This window comes from Poecilia mexicana, unplaced genomic scaffold, assembly GCF_051168715.1.
Source record: "Poecilia mexicana isolate PSO_F unplaced genomic scaffold, ASM5116871v1 scaffold_5, whole genome shotgun sequence".
Taxonomy (NCBI): Eukaryota; Metazoa; Chordata; class Actinopteri; order Cyprinodontiformes; family Poeciliidae; genus Poecilia; species Poecilia mexicana.
The window spans coordinates 31,098,271-31,115,957 of NW_028263374.1; the positions used below are offsets into that span (position 1 = coordinate 31,098,271).

The following is a 17,687-nucleotide window of genomic DNA, read 5'->3' on the forward strand; positions in this document are numbered from 1 at the left end:
AGCGTTTGTGTTTTTAATTAACGGGTAGAACAGCTGAGTGCGGATCGCTCTGGACTCCCAGAGGGCCGCCCCTCTAAGCCTCACCTGTGCAGGTGGAACAGAGAACAGGTACGGTGTTTCCATTGACGAGACGGAGCGTGAACTGGTTACATCACCCAGTGAGTCATGTTTCTGTCCCAGCTCGTCAAATCCTCCTGAAAATCATCCTGCTAGAACAGCCAAGCTGCAAAACCTGAAACAAATCAAACTGGTTTTGTCTCCATTACATTTATTAGTTTCTACAAAAGTCGGCAGTCCGCATGCGACCGGACAGGAAGTGACAGGAGGTCCAAATCGCCACATGATTAACACACAATTGATAAGTGATCAAGTCAAACGTTGGCACTTTGACAGGAAATTAAACCGATTATCTGCAGAGCTTCAGTCTTCCATACAGTTAGCTTAGCACAAATACTGGAAACGGTAGCGGAGTCAGAGACAACAGAACTGAATTTAGCATCATGTTAGGAGAAAACAGAAATTACCCAACTTTATTTCTTATCTTTGTCCATGGCTAATGTTTCCACTTTTCATGCTAAGCTAGGCTAACACTTTCCCTTCCAGTCATTTTGCTAAGGTAAGCTAGCACTTGCACTTTGCTTCCAGTTTTAATACTGAGCTAGTATAACTTTCACTTACAATCATTTTGCAAAGATGGAAAAACACTTAATTCCTACTTTTTATGCTAAGCTATGGTAATACTTTACCTTAATTTCCAGTATTTATGCTAAGCTAGGTTAACCCTTTCTCTGTCTTTTCAGTCTTTTTGCTAAATTCAACAAACACATTCTCTCTGTTTACCATTCTTGTGCTAAGCTATGCTAATGCTTTCCTGTTATTACTGTCCTTATGCTAACTCAGTCCTAACCCATAGCATTTACCAACATTTCTTGTGTTTGCGCTACATTAGCCTAACATCCATTTTCACCAGTCTATGTGCTAGGCGAGGCTAGCACATAGACTAGCCTCGCTAGTCTATGTGCTAGCATACATGTTTCCAATGTTTCCAAAACATGTTTCCAATGTTTTGGGTTATTTTGTTAAACTGGGAATATTCCTGGTGGTTACTGGCTGATAGGCTGTCAGAAGGTTCACTGACAAACAGAATTACATATTTACATACAGATTGTTACACAGCATGTCATTAGCAACATGCTAACAGGAGTTTCTAGCCTGTCCCTCTCTGGCTGTGAGGTTGAAACTTCTGGTCCGTTTCTGTTTTGGCCAAGAAAGTGATGCTGGTGCTCAAAAGAGGAGGGGCCTTTACCGCCTCCGCCAATCAGGAGTCAGCTGAGAGTTCAGGTCTTGTGGTTCTGTGGCCTCGCCGCTCTGGTGTCCTTGTTGCCATGGCAGCGGCCTTCGTTGTCGTCATGGCAGCCTGCGCGCAGCGATCGCCTCCCTCACCTCATGACAGATGCACTGGCAGAATCCATAGAGAACGAGCAGCAGCAGCGTGGACGGCACCAGGCTGACCAGAACCACGCCCAGCAGCAGCTGGCCCATCATCAGCAGGTAGATCCCCAGAGGCAGCGAGCTGAAGTACACCTGGGGTCAGAGGTCACACACCTGAGTACGTTCACCTGGGGCCAGGGGTTGTGGGGCATCATGCAAACATTTCGCGTTGCTTTTCACGCAGAAACAACGTGTGAAGTATTCTACGTTTACGTGTCAAAATGTTCTGCGTACTTTCATCCTAATCGTCAGCTTTATTTATAAAACGCTTTAAGTGCAGCCACAGCTGAACATCAGTAATGAGTTAAAAACTCAATAAAACGACGCAGTTAAACCGATAAAATTAATACCAATAAAGACTAAACAACTTAAATCTTTGTTTTCACATCTAGTCTCACTAATCAATAGACCAATAAGCTTGATAAACTAAAACAAGCTCAATAATTTTGCATGATTTATTGTTTTTGTCTTCCTACCAAAGTCTTCAGTCTGAAGGTTTTTTTTTGAAGGGTAATTTTGAGTCCAGAGACTTCATAATTCATTTTATTTGTTTCTGTTGTTCTAAAATGTTCATTAAAATTTTAAGTTTATTGATCTTTGAGAATGATTTCTTGCATTATTATGCCATTTCTATTATATTACTGGAAATTCTCTCTCGATTAATCAATTATTAAATTAATTGACAATTATTTTAATAATTGATTAATCAGATTAATTGTTTTAGTGGACCTACTAATTTGTTAGTGATGGTGCTAGCTTTGTGTGTCACTGACCATGCACAGCGCCCCCAGCAGGCAGCGTGGAAAGCTGCGGGACGTCCAGGCACGACACTTCTGCGACGGAAAGCTGCAGGGCAGCGAGTCCAGGCTGGGCGGCCGGTACAGACCGACCACATTGATCATGCTGACCGAGTCCGAGGACGGGGAGTCGTCCGGCAGCTCCATGATGGTGATGACCAGGCAGTCCGAGGACCGGAGGGACGCGTCCGTCCCCGCAGCTGCTGCTGCTGCAGAGCAGAGAGTCAGACCAGAGACACAGAGACAGACAGAGACACAGAGACAGACTGACCTTTCAGAGCAGTGGGAGTCAACACCACCTCTGAACCGCCGCCATCTTTAACTGCTGATCCCTCCTGCTGGGCTCGGTCCTGACAGGACAGAACCGCCATGATGTGCCGGTCGTCTTCCATCAGCCACACCTGGAGACATGGAACATGGAGACAGAGACCCAATGAAGACATGGAGACAGAGTCCCAATGAAGACATGGAGACAGAGTCCCAATGAAGACATGGAGACAGAGTCCCAACGTGGACCGGAGTGATGGACAGTCCACCACTTCCTGCTTCAAACCTGACATATGAACCCGTCTCACCTCCTCATCAGGGACGTAGGTCTCGTGGCGGCAGAATGGGCAGCTGATGACGGTCGGCGAAGAGTCTCCTGAAAGCCAGGATGAAAGCTCACAGAGCAGGTCTTTAATGGAGCGTCAGCAGCAGCACACCTGGCAGGTGAACTCACCCATGTCCACCATCTTCTTGAGACACTTGGCGCAGACCCGGTGCAGGCAGCCCAGCAGCTTGGGTTTCCGGCTCCGAGTGTTGTATCGGTTGTAGCAGATCTTACACTCCAGTTCCTCCACGGTGTAGACCAGAGACTGAGCCCAGGTCTGAACCTGAACACAGCACAGAACAGGCTGTTGGTACCTGAACGCACCATGACGGCTATAGGATGTTCCTTAAGGTCCAGAAGACCCAAAGAGAAGCAAGGGATGATGGGAAATCTCACCTTGCCTTCAATCTCCTGGCCAAGCTCCGCCTCCATCAGCTGGTTCATCTTACTGGTCATTATTTGAGGTTGAGGCCAGCAGAGCAGATCAGTCAGAGTGCGGATGTTCATCCGTCCAACCAGGAGGCCAGACGTCCATCTAGGAAGAGACATGTGAGACAGAGACAGGTGTCACATGGCCCGAGCCGCCCCCCCTCCAGGTGAGTTCAACAGGAGGACAAGTTCAGAGACAGGCCTGTAATCTACCTGTGGGGTACCACAGGGTGCTCTGCAGGTTGAGGAAGATTCACCGTTCAACTGGAATCTGCCACACATTGGAGAAACAACTGGATCAGAACCAGAACTGACATCTAACAGAACCAGATCGAACCAGAGCCAACACAAGTCCACCATCTGAGGCCAAGAGAATATCAACAGTGAGTTTCAGCAGAGCTGATCCAGTGATGAGTTCTGAAAGCCGACTGACCCAGAACCATCCGATCCAAGACTTTAGTTTAAATCAGAATCAAGTCATCTTGATCCAGAGGTTCTGAAGTAGAGGTTTAATAACCTTATAAAACCTGTGGTTCTGATCTGGTTACCAGGGTTAGATTAATAAGAGCTGAAAATATTATTATTGATCATTATGTCCAGCAGGTGTGCAACAGAACTTCTGGGATAAATGGGATGGATCTGGCTGCCCAAATTAGACCCTAACCAAAGAGATTCTGATCGAAAACGGATCAGAACCAGCAGTTCTGACAGAACCTTTATTTACAGCCTCCAGCTGATCTCTGATCAGTTCTCCTCTCAGGTGATGCAGCAGCAGCTCACCTGCTGGCCTGTGGAGATGCTGAAGGTCTTCAAGTCTCAGGGGGTTCTGGACTCCGCTGGTTCTGGTCTCAGTTGCTCCGATGGTTCTGGTTGCTGCAGGCTTCCGGTGGTTGCAGCAACATGTTGGCCTTCAGCATCAACAGTTCCTGTGGTCCTGAAGGTTGAAGGGAATCCAGCGGTTTTGGGTCTGACGGAACCGGTTCCGCCGGCTGCAGCCGTGGCCTCGCGCTCAGCAACAGTGTGTCCTGATTAATGTCCCCGCGACACACCGCTACATGTGACGTCACTGCAGATCTCGGCCGAGGTCAGCCGGACAGCAGACCGCCGGCGGATCCCGGTCCGGGTATCGGTGCCAGCGGTTCGGCCTGTCTAGGGGTTCTGGTTCTGTTGTCGGTCGCGACTGGTACCGCTCCGTGTTCGTCGGAGCAGCTCGCGGTGACTCACCATCCCTCCGACTCACTGCGGCGCGCGACCAGCGGCGGGAACCCGGTCACCATGACAACCGCTTAGAAGCTGGAGGGCGGAAAGAGCCGATCAACCGTTCTGTGGGATCCAGAACCTAACCTGGTTCAGATCGGTCCAGTTCGCACAGGCACACAAAGATCAGGTTCTAGTTTAGCTGTGACACGAGGGGAACCAGAACCGAACCCGAGCGCATAGGAGAACTAGTTTACAGAGGAAACGGAGGTCATGGGGGAACAAAAACTTTTTCCCAGTGTGGTTCCCTAAATATTTTACATGACATAAAAATATATTTAAAATTCTGAAAAAAAAAAAAATTTGATAAACTTTCTTCCATGGGTTGTTAATATTGGTAAAAGATTATGTAAATGACAAGAAAAATGCAGGTACAGTTTAATAAATCAGAATTTTTCTTTTAATGAGACCTGTTTGTCAAACAAATCATAACTTTTAAAAATAACTTTCAACCTAGTATTTGACATCAATAAGCACATTAAGCCCGTATTTTATATATCCGAAAGGATTTTGTTTCAGCCTGATGTAGTACTCTTTTTGCCACACACGCTGGCTTAAAAACATCAGTGTGTGTGGAAATAATCTATATTTCGTTTCATTTCACAATTATGAAAGACAAGAATGACTGTTTCAGTATTCTAGTTTATTAAAATGCAGCTGCACCTTTAATGTCGTTCTGTTGTGAAAATTTAATGGAAATATTCCATGAGAAACTGAAATGGAAGGATTTTTTTATTTATTTATTTATTTATTTATTTAGCCCGCCCTGTAGGAACTTTTGATCTGTCCGTGTTTCCAGTCGGGAGCACCGGGTTGTTACACCACTTCCTGTCTTTTGTAATAAAGGCCCGGCGGCTCAGCGGGTCAGTTTTTGGTATTAGGTTCGGTGAATCCGGGTCAAATCGGAGCCATCAGAACCGCAAACATGGTGAGTGTTCCCGAACTGGGTCTTTGAGACCCGGTGCTTCTCAGAATGATAAGAATTTTTACTTTTTAACGCGATGATTTGAATATGGCGGCTGTTTGAGGAGACGTTGGCGGGACGTTGCAGGAGAGGTCCAAATGGATCCGAACCGGATCAGTAGAACGGGAAACTGGTCCATTACATCAATAACTGAACCCATTGGCCTGGTTATGATTAACAACCCGGGTCATAGCGTGGCTATATGTGGTTCACTTCGGTTCAGTCTCACAGAATTACTGCAATTACTCCAATAAGCAGAACAAACCGAACCCGACTGCGGTTCGATTAGGGTTACAAATGAACCAGTCCCTTTATATTTAAAGCCGGGGGGGGATGTCGGTCAGTGTGTGTTACCCAGAAAGAAGTTGGGCACAATATCGCAACACCAACACCGTGAGTGAAGCAATGACTGGGGCAGCCTAAGGTATAAAGTACAACCACTTCTTTATTATTACACACATTTGTAGAATACGGAACGGTTTCGTATTTTATGGGACGAGTGGCAACCCTAGGTCCATGGTTCAGAAATGTTTTTGTTAATTTAACACTTAAATTTCCATAATGAAACCGGATCCAGGATGGAACCAGAACCAGAATAAATTACTTTCTTCAGAAAGTGAGTCTGATAACAGTCTTAAGGTAAACTAAGGAAGTTCTGCTCAGGTTCTGCTTCCTTCTTCTTCTGGGGATTAAAACATGGCTGTTTTCCTGATGTTCTGATCTTCAAACAGACTTTAGTTCAGAGTTCTTCTGGTTTTTTCCCATCTCCAGAAACCCTGATGCAGGTAACTGGGTCAGAACCTGGTGTGATGTAGCGATGATGTCATGCTGCTGCTTGTCTCTGATTGGTTGCAGACGGTGGGGAAGAGCAGCAAGATGCTGCAGCACATCGACTTCAGGATGAGGTGCATCCTGCAGGACGGCCGCATCTTCATTGGAACCTTCAAGGCCTTCGACAAACACATGAACCTCATCCTGTGCGACTGCGACGAGTTCCGCAAGATCAAGTAGGTCCAAGGCCCCAGAACCAGAACCGGACTTTCACTGGGTCACATGTAGCTGAGCTTCGATTGAACCCAGAATGTAAAGTCTTAGAGTTCAAAGATAAAGATAAATCTTTCTCTGTCATTATTAAATGTTGCTGTTTTATTGACCTGTGATTCATTAACTAGTAAACAGTCTGTTATTTATTAGAATTAGGGCTGTTGTAAACGAATATTTTAGTAATCGAGTAATCTATCGATTATTCTTACGATTAATCGAGTAATCGGATTTAAAAAATTCTAAAATGAAATATTGGTAAATCTGGCATAATACCGATGTTACTATCAGATATCAATATCAGTCCAATTTTTCATATTTGAGCATCCCTAACAGTTGCTTTTTGTAGTTTAGAAAACTAACCTGTAACAATAATAGCTCACTTTCTAAGTTAACCAGAAGAAAAGTTATAGAAAAATCTGAAATTATATTGAATTTAATAACAAAGAGGCAGGCTCACAAATATGCTTATAAAAAATGTCTACAATCCAGCTTTTAGTTTATGTATTCATCTTCAGTGAGTTTAATAGATTAATTAAACTCACCTTCCCACCTAACCTGTCACGCTTTGGGTTTGAAAATACGGGAAATGCCGCCTGGAGTGGGAGGAGAGGGCGAATGAACGAACATGGGGTGGAGGGGAGGAAATAGACCAGCGGACTGACGAACCGTTAGACCGGGGGACGAACACGGGGGGAAGCAATACGGGATATTTACGACACCTTCACTGGTCACACTCAGAAACTCATCTACCAGCCATGTACGATGCGCTCCGCCACCCGTTTCTTCAGACCGGGATATGAAATTTATTGTGCGGTTCGTCGGTAAAGCTACATTTACACGGTAAGCATCAGCTACTCAGCCGCCCGCCCTGTTCAGGCTATCCGCTCACCTCAGCGCTCTTCCCGCCGTTCGCGTTCAACCAGCAGCCCCGGAGGAGAAATGCTGCCGTACTCCAGGCATCCCCCAGTCATTTTAAGGATGCTTATTGGTTCCCCAAAAACGATAAAAAGTCGGGCATTATCATCAATCAATAAAATCCCCACGAGCCAATCTTGAAGATTGGACTTTATGCCGCTGAGACTTAGCTTTTGTCAACAACTCAGAGGCGGAAGTGAGAGCTCCGCGCAACGCAAATGAAGTCCCGGCCGGAACACGGTGCGCTAACTAATAAAACATAAATTAACGAAGCTTCGAGGCAGGTAAATTTTCCTCGAGGAATTTTAGTAATCGAGGTACTCGAATCATTCGAGGAATCGTTTCAGCCCTAATTTGAATTACTGAACGCGTTTAAAGTTTCTATGAGCTGAAAATGAAACATCAAGATAAATGAAGAACAATTTAACTTGGAGAGTTCAACATCTTATAAACCTCAAACTAAACCTTTTATTACATTCAAGCCAATTTAATTATGAAAAAATATAATTTCTGACTTTGTTTTTCTTTTGCAGCATTAAACTATATGATCTCTACTGATCTTTGTTTTATGAAAGCATTGTTCTTTCCAGATTTTCAGTTCAAATTACAGAAACTCCCCGTCTCTTTTCCTACTAACTTCCTCATCAAATGACTTTAAATCCAAATCTTCCAGAAGTTTCAATAATTTGGGGTGCAGCTATTCAGTTTTTATTTTCCTACATTTTGAGTATAATATGATTCCTTCATGTGTTTTTGCGTAGCTATAAAAACATTTTAGTGATAAACACAGGAAAACAGTTTTTGTTTCCAGCAGATAAAACATTTTGATAGTCGACAGTCGGAGCGAGTAGGAAACAAAACCGCAGCGACGCCTGAGTCTAAAGATTCAATTCAGAAACTAATTTTCTACTCAGTCGTCAGATTCTGTTTAAATGACGTAACTGAGAGGAAACGATAAACGGCACATTCATTTAAAATCTAAGATTCAACACTTTATGAAATCATATCAGTTTACATCGATCAGAACAGAAACAGATTTTATTGTGCAACTGCAGCCTCAGATTCACAGATCACTCAGTTCTTAAAATGTTAAAAACAATTTACAAAGAAATATTAACAATATTACAATATAAACAAGCAGAACCAGACTAAAGCAGAAAATGCTGCAGGTTTTTAGAAATAAATGTATTGGATGTGCAGCCGAGTTGCATCATAATGTGCAAGAATATTAAACATTGAAAAAGACGAAACATTTACAATATGGTGCAGAAAAACGGATGTGCAATAACTGGAAATGTTCTAAAATGAGTCAAAGATGTGAAGTGGTGTGAAAATGGATGTGAACATTTCTTGAGTTTGGAATATCAAACAGTTTGTGCCTAAAATTATTATAACTGAAGTTTCCAGGTTTAGCTCATCTGCTCCGAATTATTCAAAATGTAATTTTACAAACGTGAAGCAGACTTCAGTCTGCCGCCGTGCCGTGACCTTTAACCCAAAACTGAAGTTAATTTTTGTTGAATCTGGAATAATCGCGTCTCCTCCTCACGGTACCAAACACACCTTCTGATAGAATCAGGGTTCAGCTCTGACTGGCTGGGAGGTGGCGGCTGTTTCCGTGGTAACGTCTCCAGGTGGGTGACCTCTGACCCTGTTCTCTCTTGCAGGCCAAAGAACTCGAAGCAGCCGGAGCGGGAGGAGAAGCGGGTTCTGGGTCTGGTTCTGCTACGTGGGGAGAACCTGGTTTCCATGACGGTGGAAGGCCCGCCCCCCAAAGATGTGAGTGCGTCCTACTGAGTGCCGCCATGCGATGGTGATCTCTGACCCCTGACCTGTGATCTCTCCCTCAGACCGGGATTGCCCGGGTGCCCCTGGCAGGTGTGGCAGGCGGGCCGGGAGTGGGCCGCGCCGCGGGTCGGGGCGTCCCGGCCGGTGCGCCGATGCCTCAGGCGCCGGCCGGACTGGCGGGGCCGGTCCGAGGAGTGGGCGGGCCTTCCCAGCAGGTAACCATGGCAACGTGGGTGGGGCGGGTCCAGGGGCGGGTTCCGGTACTGATGTGCTCTGTGTGTTCCAGGTGATGACGCCGCAGGGCAGAGGCACAGTTGCCGCAGCAGCAGCAGGCGCCAGCATCGCCGGCGCCCCGACGCAGTACCCCCCTGGGCGGGGAGCCCCGCCCCCCATGGCCCGAGCCGCGCCCCCTCCAGGTGAGTCCAGCTCCAGTGTTTGATGGCTGCAGATCGCTCTCTGGCTCCTCATTGGCTGCTGTTCTCTCGCTCCACCCCCACAGGTATGATGGGCCCGCCCCCCGGCATGCGGCCCCCGATGGGCCCCCCGATGGGAATGCCGCCCGGACCAGGCCGCGGCGCCCCAATGGGAATGCCGCCTCCTGGCATGAGGCCGCCGCCCCCTGGGATGAGAGGTCAGCTGGCCAACCAATCACATTGCACCTTACTTTAGTCAATCACTGACCTTAACCTGATCATGTGACTTCTTCTAGGACCGCCCCCTCCAGGAATGAGGCCACCGCCCAGGCCATGAAGAAGCTCCGCCCCCTCAGCCACCTGTTGTATAGATGTTTTTTGTTACTTTTTAATAAAGTTTTCTCAGTTTGAATTTCTCTGGTCTGTTTGAACTGTTTCCATGGTAACGAGGAAGGTCACGTGAGGCGACTTCACAGAACTGATTTTAAATCCCCGAAAAACTCGATGGAGAGAAAACCTCTGGAAGTTTCATGGAAATGATAAACAGCTTTATTGGAAGGGGTTCATAGACTGACATAACATCCATGAAGAAATCTTCATGGGTGTTTACAACTGCTGTCATGAAGCATCATTTGGTTGATGACACTTTTAAGGTAAAGTTCTATTAAAATTTGCATTAAAGTGTCATTATTTACTGAATGACACTTTATAACATTTGTAAGCCTTCATGCATCGTCCTACAGCATGCTCACATGCTTTTTTAAAGAAGATTTTGTGAATTGAACATTTTTATATGTTGAACTAAGATGAGGATTCTGGTGTCATTAATAATCAAACGTTTCCATAAAGGTGTAACTGAAGAACCCAAACCCGACCCAGCTGGATCATAAAACATTTATTTCTTTCACCTGTCTACACCTGAGCTGCTGGAATTAAACAAGTTTTAAAATAACACAAAACATAAACTGGAGAAATAATTCAGCGCATATGAGAGGTTTATATGGAACTCCTGCAGTTCAGTCAGTGTCCACGAGGGGGCGCTCTCTGTTCAGCGTCTTTTTAAAACGTTTTTTGTAAGAAATATAATTGTTCTTATTTTGTTATTGATATCATAGATTCAGAACACTATCCCGTCTTAAACCGAAATCAGAATCAATCTTCCTTTACTAATATCACTTCCGCCCAGAAGGGGGCGGTAGTGAGCCAGTGCCAGAACAGGTGCATCACAGACGCAGAGTAATTAATTAAATTCCCATTGTCGTTACTAGAACTACATGTGTATTTTTTTTTATTTTCTTTACTGGAGTTAAAAATAATTTATTTTGTATCGGATGGGCTGATTGTTCTAAATAAAACATCTGTTGTGGAGGAAAGTTTGTTTATGAAAGCTCGACCCAGTTGATGAACCAGAACCAGGAAGTCCTCAGCTGAACACGTGACTTTAACTAGAAGACCAGTCACATGACCGGCTGTCGTCAGTCACATGACCCGCAGTGATCAGAGCGACTACAGCGCGCGGACAGGTGGACTCTGAAAGGTGAGGTTTGGTCATGCTGGGGTTCTGGTTCCGGCTGGACCCAGCTGATTTTAGCTGGTCTAACCTGTCCTGGACGAACCCCCTCATTCTGGTTCGGTTCTGACCCGGTTCTGGTCCGGACTGAGGCTGTTTCCGGGTCTCTTGGTGAACTCTGTGTTTCTTTCGGTTCTGTTTGGGTTCTGACGGTCCCCTTTTTAAAGGAAGTTCTGCTGGTTCTGATAAAAGTTAGGCGTTTTTGTCTTGGGGTTTAATAAAGTTTACTCCGTGCTGAAGCGGAACAGAATTTAAATAATGGGTCGTTCTGGCCTGAACCTGTTCGAGGCAGCTGACTGAAACCGACAGAACTTCGTGTTAAGGCCCGGTTCTGCTGCAGAGCCCCCTGGTGGTCTGTTTGGGATCAGCAGCTTATTGATGATTGGATGGATCTGGATTGGACCGGATCGGATCTGGGTTCTCCTACAGTGAAACCTGCTCACTAAGTTCTGCAGGTGGTCCAGAACAGAAGGTCCGGATTGGTTGTGATCATAAATCTGGAGGTGTTCTGTTACTGTTTTATCAACACGGTTGATTCTGGAGCACCCGGTCCAGTTTTTCTCCGGGTGTGTTGAAGTCTGATTACAGCCTTTGGTTCTGATCCGTTTACCATGGCTAGGTTAACAACATGTAAAATGGTTCTGGTAATCTAAGGGAACCCGTCCTCCTCCTTCCTACTGTTGCAGCAGGTCCAGTTAGAGCCGGACCTGCCTGAGTCCAGCCGGCCCGATCAGGCAACACAATGTTCTCTAAAGACTGATTGGATGGAAAAAAACTGTGAGGAGCAACTACCTGACAGGTGTAAGTGATGTCACTTCCTGTCCAGGCTCAGGCGTAGAAGGTGATGTCACTTCCTGTCCAGGCTCAGGTGTAGAAGGTGATGTCACTTCCTGTCCAGGCTCAGGTGTAGAAGGTGATGTCACTTCCTGTCCCGCCTCAGATGCAGGTGTCCCTGTGGTTCCTCCTGACGTTCCTGCTGGGCGCCGGCGCCGCTCCCTCTGCAGATGAGATCAGCTTCCTTCCTGGACTCCAGAAGCAGCCGAGCTTCAGGCAGTACTCTGGATACCTGAACGTGGCTGATGGGAAACATCTTCACTACTGGTCAGTACCTGACCTCCTGCTCCTCACCTGGCTGCTGCTGCCTCACCTGAACAGGGTCTGGTTCTGGTTCTCAGGTTTGTGGAGTCTCAGAGCAAGCCGTCGTCCGACCCGGTGGTTCTGTGGCTGAACGGTGGTCCGGGCTGCAGCTCATTGGACGGACTGCTCACCGAACATGGACCCTTCCTGGTAGCTAACCCTTGACTCCGCCCACTTTACCTGTATGAAATCAGTGCACCCCGTTTGATTTCCTCTCCTTCAGATCCAGGACGATGGAGTGACGCTGCAGTACAACCCGTACTCCTGGAACAAGGTAGGCCATGTGACTGGGGGGGTGTGGTCACTAACTGAGTACTGAAAGCTGATTGGCTCATTGCTCACCTGCAGATTGCCAACATGTTGTACCTGGAGTCTCCAGTGGGTGTCGGCTTCTCGTACTCTGACGATAAGAATTACAAAACCAATGACACCGAGGTGAGTGATGAGCTTCTGATTGGTTCATGGCTGCCTGTGCACCTGAGACTCGGCCTCTGACAGGTTCTCAGGTGTGCGAGTCGTTCTGTGTCTGCAGGTGTCCATGAACAACTACCTGGCTCTGAAGGAGTTCTTCAGGCTGTTTCCAGAGTACAGCAGCAACGAGCTCTACCTGACCGGAGAAAGTTACGGTGGGATCTACATCCCGACGCTCGCCGAGCGAGTCATGGAGGACTCCAGCCTGAACCTGCAGGTTCTGCTCAGCTTCTGACCCGTTCAGGTGACCTCACCCAGCCTCTGTGTGACGCCCTGTTGACCTGTGTTGCAGGGCGTTGCTGTGGGCAACGGGATGTCGAGCTACGAGCTGAATGATAACTCCCTGGTTTACTTTGCCTACTACCACGGCCTGCTGGGCAGCCAGCTGTGGGCGGAGCTCCAGATGTACTGCTGCAGCGGCGGGAAGTGCGACTTCCACAACAACCAGAACCCCAACTGCACTGAAAAGGTGGGTCTGAGCCGGGCCCGGCGGGGGGCCGCCGCCATCTGATAAAATCAGTTTTATCAATAAAATTATTGATAATTTAGAGCAAAATGAACAAGTTGGTTATCGACTAATCATCAGGAAAATAACAGCTAAACGGGTCAGTCTGAGTTATTTAGAGCCAGCCTGGTAAGGGTTACATCCTTCACTGCTGTCTAATATGAATATTGATGCTTAAAGACCCAAATTAGCTTTAAATTAAGGTAAGAGTAGATTAATTAGCTAAATTTAGTATTTAGTATACGTTCCAACAAAAATTTAATAATCTTTTAGACAATCAATTCTTAGTCTATCGACGAACCACAGTAGTGATGGATCTAAGTTGGGATTCCAAGATGGCAGCTTAAGCTTCTTTAAAAAAAAACAGTGTAAAGTCCAAAAACCTTAAATAACAATATTAGTTGCTAAAGCCTTAAATTTAGTTTAGCGATTGTCTAATTCATTAGAAGAAGAGACATCTTGGCCTGTATGGGAGGTTTCATGTAGCTTCTAGTGGTAAGGAGGGAAGGAGGGAAGGAAAGAAGGAGTCAAAGTAGACAAGCTTGTGTTGCTGAACTACCAGTGATTAAACCAGTCATTGGAATTTGAAGAGTTGAATCCCTGTGAGCTACAGTTTGCTAGAAGTAGCCGTTCGATTCCAACTAATTATAACCCTCTTACAGTGTCAGTTATGCAGTTAATAGAAAGATGGTCCAAACTACCCATTTCCTTAATTGGCTGCATCAATATTATAAAAATAACAATATTACCAACAGTTTGACGTTTTCCAATCAGTTCCACTTTCCCCACCCCGTCCTTCTTTAAGGAAGTAAATAAAACTTTTTCCAACTTTATTTGGAGCGGTAAGCGTCCTAGATTGAGATTGTCTCTCTTATATCTGCCTGATGACAGAGGAGGTTTATAATTGCCGAATCTATTTCTGGGCAGCCCAGATCAGGGCAGCTATGTTTTATTTTATTTCCTAACGGCCTCCAGCGTGGGTTACTATGGAGTCCCAGCTGATCTCTATTCTTTGTATTCATCAGACAGGAAAAAGCTTATTAAACAAACAAAAAAACCTTTTCTGAAAAATGCAATGCTTATCTGGGAAAAAGTACTTGATTATTTGGGAGAAAAGCAACAGCTATCCCAGTTCTCACCCATTTTTGGAAACGGGGATTTTGGTCCAGGTAGAGCAGACCCAGGACTTAAACTGTGGTCTGCTAAGGGGTTAGCTAAGGTATCTGGTCTTTTTACAGGGAGGGTATTTATGCCATTTGAAGAACTTAAAAACAAACATGACATTCCTACTAAACATTTCTATAAATATCTTCGTGTTCGGAGTTTCATTTTATCCAAGCAACAAAATCATCTTGATCTGCCCTCTTTGTCTTCACTGGAAGACATTACTGTAAGCCACCTTTGTGACAGAGAACAGGCGTCTCTTCTTTATTCCCTGTTTGTTGACAAATGTAAAGAATCTTCAGCCAACATTTTAAAAACATGGGGAACGGATTTGGGAGAAAACGTGTGGAGTGAGGAGTGGTCAGAAGCCTGCACTTCGATTCATACACACAATCCAAATTACTACAATACAAATGGCTGAATAGGCAATACATCACTCAAGTTAAATTGCATCACTTTAAATTTTTAAATTTGCATTAAATTTACTTCCCAAAAAGGTTCTTTATTTCATTGGATGTGGGCGTGTCCTCGAGTGTTGGCGTTTCGGAAGGATGTATTGATTGTGATTAGTCAGATGATTGGTAAAAATGTTCCTTTAAATCCTAAAATGTGCATCTTGAATATTTATCCTGAACACTTTGCTATCCCAACCAACTTGAGATCCTTACTTAATGTCTCCTTTTTGGAAGCTAAACGCTGCATTGCATCCTCATGGAAGAAGGAAACATTGTGTGGAATCTCACAATGGACCACACAAATGACGTTTTACTTTGCACTTGAGAAAATCAGAAATTTTACTAAGAACAAACTTGATAAATTTTGTGAAATCGGGGAATCACTAGCTGCTTCGTTAACAGCAAAGACCAAGATTTTTTTGTTTTTATAAAATCCAATTTTTTACTTTCTTTTCTCCTGCTACTAATTAAATGCGACCACAATCAGACCTATGTGTGAACGCTGGTAAAGATTAGAATTGTGCCATTCAGACCGTTGTGAAAAAGCCAGATCACATTTGCCTGCTGTGTGGAATCTATAATTCAAAGCTTCCTTCTACAGAATTATGAATAAGTCTGGTTCAAGGCTGTTGGATGAACGACAGTTTTTAGATGGATGGTTCTTCCACCAGCCTCCTGTACGTCAGTCCAGGTGTTCTCTCTCTGCAGCTGTCGGATGTCCAGACGATCCTTTACAGTTCAGGGCTCAACATTTACAACCTGTATGCTCCGTGTGCAGGTGGAGTCCCTCACAGATTCAGGTAAGCTGTAACCTGGTCTACCTAACCTGCAGCAGGTGAGTTCTGGAATGTCAGCCTGGCTGATGGTTTCTGGGTTCTCAGTGTGGACAATGGGCAGCTGGTGGTCAGAGACATGGGGAACATCTTCATCAACCATCAGGAGACTCGCCAGTGGAACCAGGTGTGTGAACTCACCTGCTCCCTAATTAAGATGGACTCAACTGTTCTCAGCTTCTCGCCTGCTGCTCCTCTGACTGCAGAAGCTGATGAGTCTGGCCGCTGTGCACCTGTCCGTCCGCCTGGATCCGCCCTGCACCAACTCCACGCCGTCCAGTCTCTACCTGAACAACGCCTATGTCAAGAAGGCTCTGCACATCAGTCCCGACGCTCTGGACTGGGCTATCTGCAGGTAACCGTCTCACCTGTCCCGTCTGCGGGGGACACGTCAGCATATCTCTGACCTGTCTTGTCTGGTGTTGTAGTTCTGAGGTGAACCTGATGTACGGCCGGCTCTACATGGACGTCAGGAAGCAGTACCTAAAGCTGCTTTCAGCTCTGGTCAGTGACTTCGCCGCAGCCCCTGTAACTTCCTGTCTGAGCAGGAAGTTGAATGCAATGAGGGTTCTGATTGGTGATCAGTGATGGCATAGTTACTTTGAAAAAGTAACTTTAATCAGATTACTGATTACTCCTTGAAAAAGTAACTTAGGTTACTCATTACTGGATTTGAAATAGTAACGTGTTAGTTACTCGTTACTGAAAAACGTGGTCTGATGTCACTGTTGGTGATTGGTGCAGGTGTGATCCAGGTTTGGTTCCAGGTGTTCTGTGATGTGCTCTCTGCAGAAGTACCGGGTCCTAGTTTACAACGGAGACGTGGACATGGCCTGCAACTTCATGGGCGACGAGTGGTTTGTGGAGTCTCTACAGCAGCAGGTAACGATCACCTGACCAGGCTAACAAGAACATTTTACAGGATCTGGGAAGTATGTAGCCAAAATGTTGACTAGACCAGTGCCTGGAAACTACTGGTGTTCTTGGTTATTAACTGGGACAAAGTTCGATGTTTAAACGGCATCGCCAAGACACCTCAACTCAGCCTGGCGGTCAGGTAGCCTGGCGGTCAGGTAGCCTGGCGGTCAGGTAGCCTGGCCTGGAGCAGGCTAACTGTACTACTGCTTTTGTGAAATCGAAGGATGCTTAATTAAGCCAGGATATTTGGAAAATCCGGGTTCACCTGTGGTCCTGGTGTTATGAAACAGCCTTCAGAGGTTCTCAGGTGTGTTTACCTGGTGTTAGGTGGAGGTCCAGAGGCGTCCCTGGGTCTATGATGGTCTCGATGGTCATCAGATCGGAGGCTTCGTCAAAGAATTTGACAACATAGCCTTCCTCACAGTGAAGGTATGTTGTCATCATCATCATCATCATCACTGAGGTCATGGTTCTCGTTGCTGATTGGCTGGTTTGTGGTCCTGCAGGGCTCTGGTCACATGGTTCCAACAGATAAACCTGTCGCCGCCTTCGCCATGTTCACCAGGTTCATCAAGAAGCAGCCGTACTGACCTGAGGCCCATTTGGACCTGCCCAGCTGCCGTACTCTCAGGGTGTTTTTCTTTTTTACATCACTGTCAAAATGAGTCTCTTGTAAAAAATATTAATCAAATGTCTTTGCATTGGCTCCGTATCTCCATGGAAACGAGCGCTGCTTGTTGATTTTCTGACGGTGAAATGTTGGTTTGAAGGGAAACAAAAATAAACTCCGATTTGAACCAAATCCTGGCTTTTGTTTCTATTTCTTTACGGTGTCCCGGTTCTGACAGCGTCCCAGCAGAACCAACCAGAACCAGTCCCTGCAGCTTGGTGGGTTACTCATCAACCCTCTGAGCCTTTTCTCATTCACCAGTTACCATGGAAAC

At 45.8% G+C, this 17,687-nt stretch overlaps 3 protein-coding genes across 5 annotated transcripts; 2 read left to right on the plus strand and 1 right to left on the minus strand.

Moving 5' to 3' along the window:
* Positions 1-1,057: 1,057 nt before the first annotated feature.
* LOC106904100 (E3 ubiquitin-protein ligase RNF182) lies at positions 1,058-5,205 on the minus strand. Its single transcript, XM_088005895.1, has 6 exons — positions 3,277-5,205; positions 3,010-3,163; positions 2,864-2,931; positions 2,560-2,689; positions 2,265-2,497; positions 1,058-1,584 (listed from the first exon to the last, which is right to left on the minus strand). Exons 1-6 carry the CDS (start codon positions 3,427-3,429, stop codon positions 1,408-1,410), a joined length of 915 nt encoding a protein of 304 aa, XP_087862021.1. The 5' UTR covers positions 3,430-5,205; the 3' UTR covers positions 1,058-1,407.
* Positions 5,206-5,350: 145 nt separating this feature from the next.
* snrpb (small nuclear ribonucleoprotein polypeptides B and B1) lies at positions 5,351-10,102 on the plus strand. Its single transcript, XM_014968254.2, has 7 exons — positions 5,351-5,494; positions 6,386-6,537; positions 9,157-9,268; positions 9,340-9,492; positions 9,564-9,693; positions 9,777-9,908; positions 9,987-10,102. The coding sequence occupies exons 1-7, from the start codon at positions 5,492-5,494 to the stop codon at positions 10,025-10,027; spliced, it is 723 nt and encodes a 240-aa protein (XP_014823740.1). The 5' UTR covers positions 5,351-5,491; the 3' UTR covers positions 10,028-10,102.
* Positions 10,103-11,123: 1,021 nt separating this feature from the next.
* On the plus strand, positions 11,124-17,546 carry ctsa (cathepsin A). Of its 3 annotated transcripts, XM_014968248.2 has the most exons (14): positions 11,125-11,227; positions 12,201-12,361; positions 12,436-12,547; positions 12,621-12,671; positions 12,746-12,832; positions 12,930-13,085; positions 13,161-13,337; positions 15,701-15,792; positions 15,874-15,952; positions 16,032-16,180; positions 16,254-16,329; positions 16,618-16,707; positions 17,071-17,172; positions 17,250-17,546. In XM_014968248.2, the coding sequence occupies exons 2-14, from the start codon at positions 12,201-12,203 to the stop codon at positions 17,331-17,333; spliced, it is 1,416 nt and encodes a 471-aa protein (XP_014823734.2). In that variant the 5' UTR covers positions 11,125-11,227; the 3' UTR covers positions 17,334-17,546. The 3 variants fall into 3 exon arrangements, with proteins under 3 accessions (XP_087862020.1, XP_014823734.2, XP_087862019.1); XM_088005893.1 differs by lacking the exon at positions 11,125-11,227 and having other exon boundaries at positions 12,162-12,361; XM_088005894.1 differs by lacking the exons at positions 17,071-17,172; positions 17,250-17,546 and having other exon boundaries at positions 11,124-11,227; positions 16,570-16,709.
* Positions 17,547-17,687: the final 141 nt, after the last annotated feature.

Excerpts from the sequence above, each read along its gene's own strand:
- LOC106904100 (XM_088005895.1), bottom strand. The coding sequence starts at position 3,429 with ATGTCTCTTCCTAGATGGACGTCTGGCCTCCTGGTTGGACGGATGAAC. Across the intron at positions 2,690-2,863 it reads CCTACGTCCCTGATGAGGAG|GTGTGGCTGATGGAAGACGA; the intron begins GTGAGACGGGTT and ends CCATGTCTCCAG. Across the intron at positions 2,498-2,559 it reads GACTCCCACTGCTCTGAAAG|CAGCAGCAGCTGCGGGGACG; the intron begins GTCAGTCTGTCT and ends TCTGCTCTGCAG.
- snrpb (XM_014968254.2), top strand. Across the intron at positions 6,538-9,156 it reads GACGAGTTCCGCAAGATCAA|GCCAAAGAACTCGAAGCAGC; the intron begins GTAGGTCCAAGG and ends TCTCTCTTGCAG. Across the intron at positions 9,493-9,563 it reads TGGGCGGGCCTTCCCAGCAG|GTGATGACGCCGCAGGGCAG; the intron begins GTAACCATGGCA and ends TGTGTGTTCCAG.
- ctsa (XM_088005893.1), top strand. The coding sequence starts at position 12,177 with ATGTCACTTCCTGTCCCGCCTCAGATGCAGGTGTCCCTGTGGTTCCTC. Across the intron at positions 12,672-12,745 it reads ACCCGTACTCCTGGAACAAG|ATTGCCAACATGTTGTACCT; the intron begins GTAGGCCATGTG and ends GCTCACCTGCAG. Across the intron at positions 15,793-15,873 it reads GGAGTCCCTCACAGATTCAG|TGTGGACAATGGGCAGCTGG; the intron begins GTAAGCTGTAAC and ends CTGGGTTCTCAG.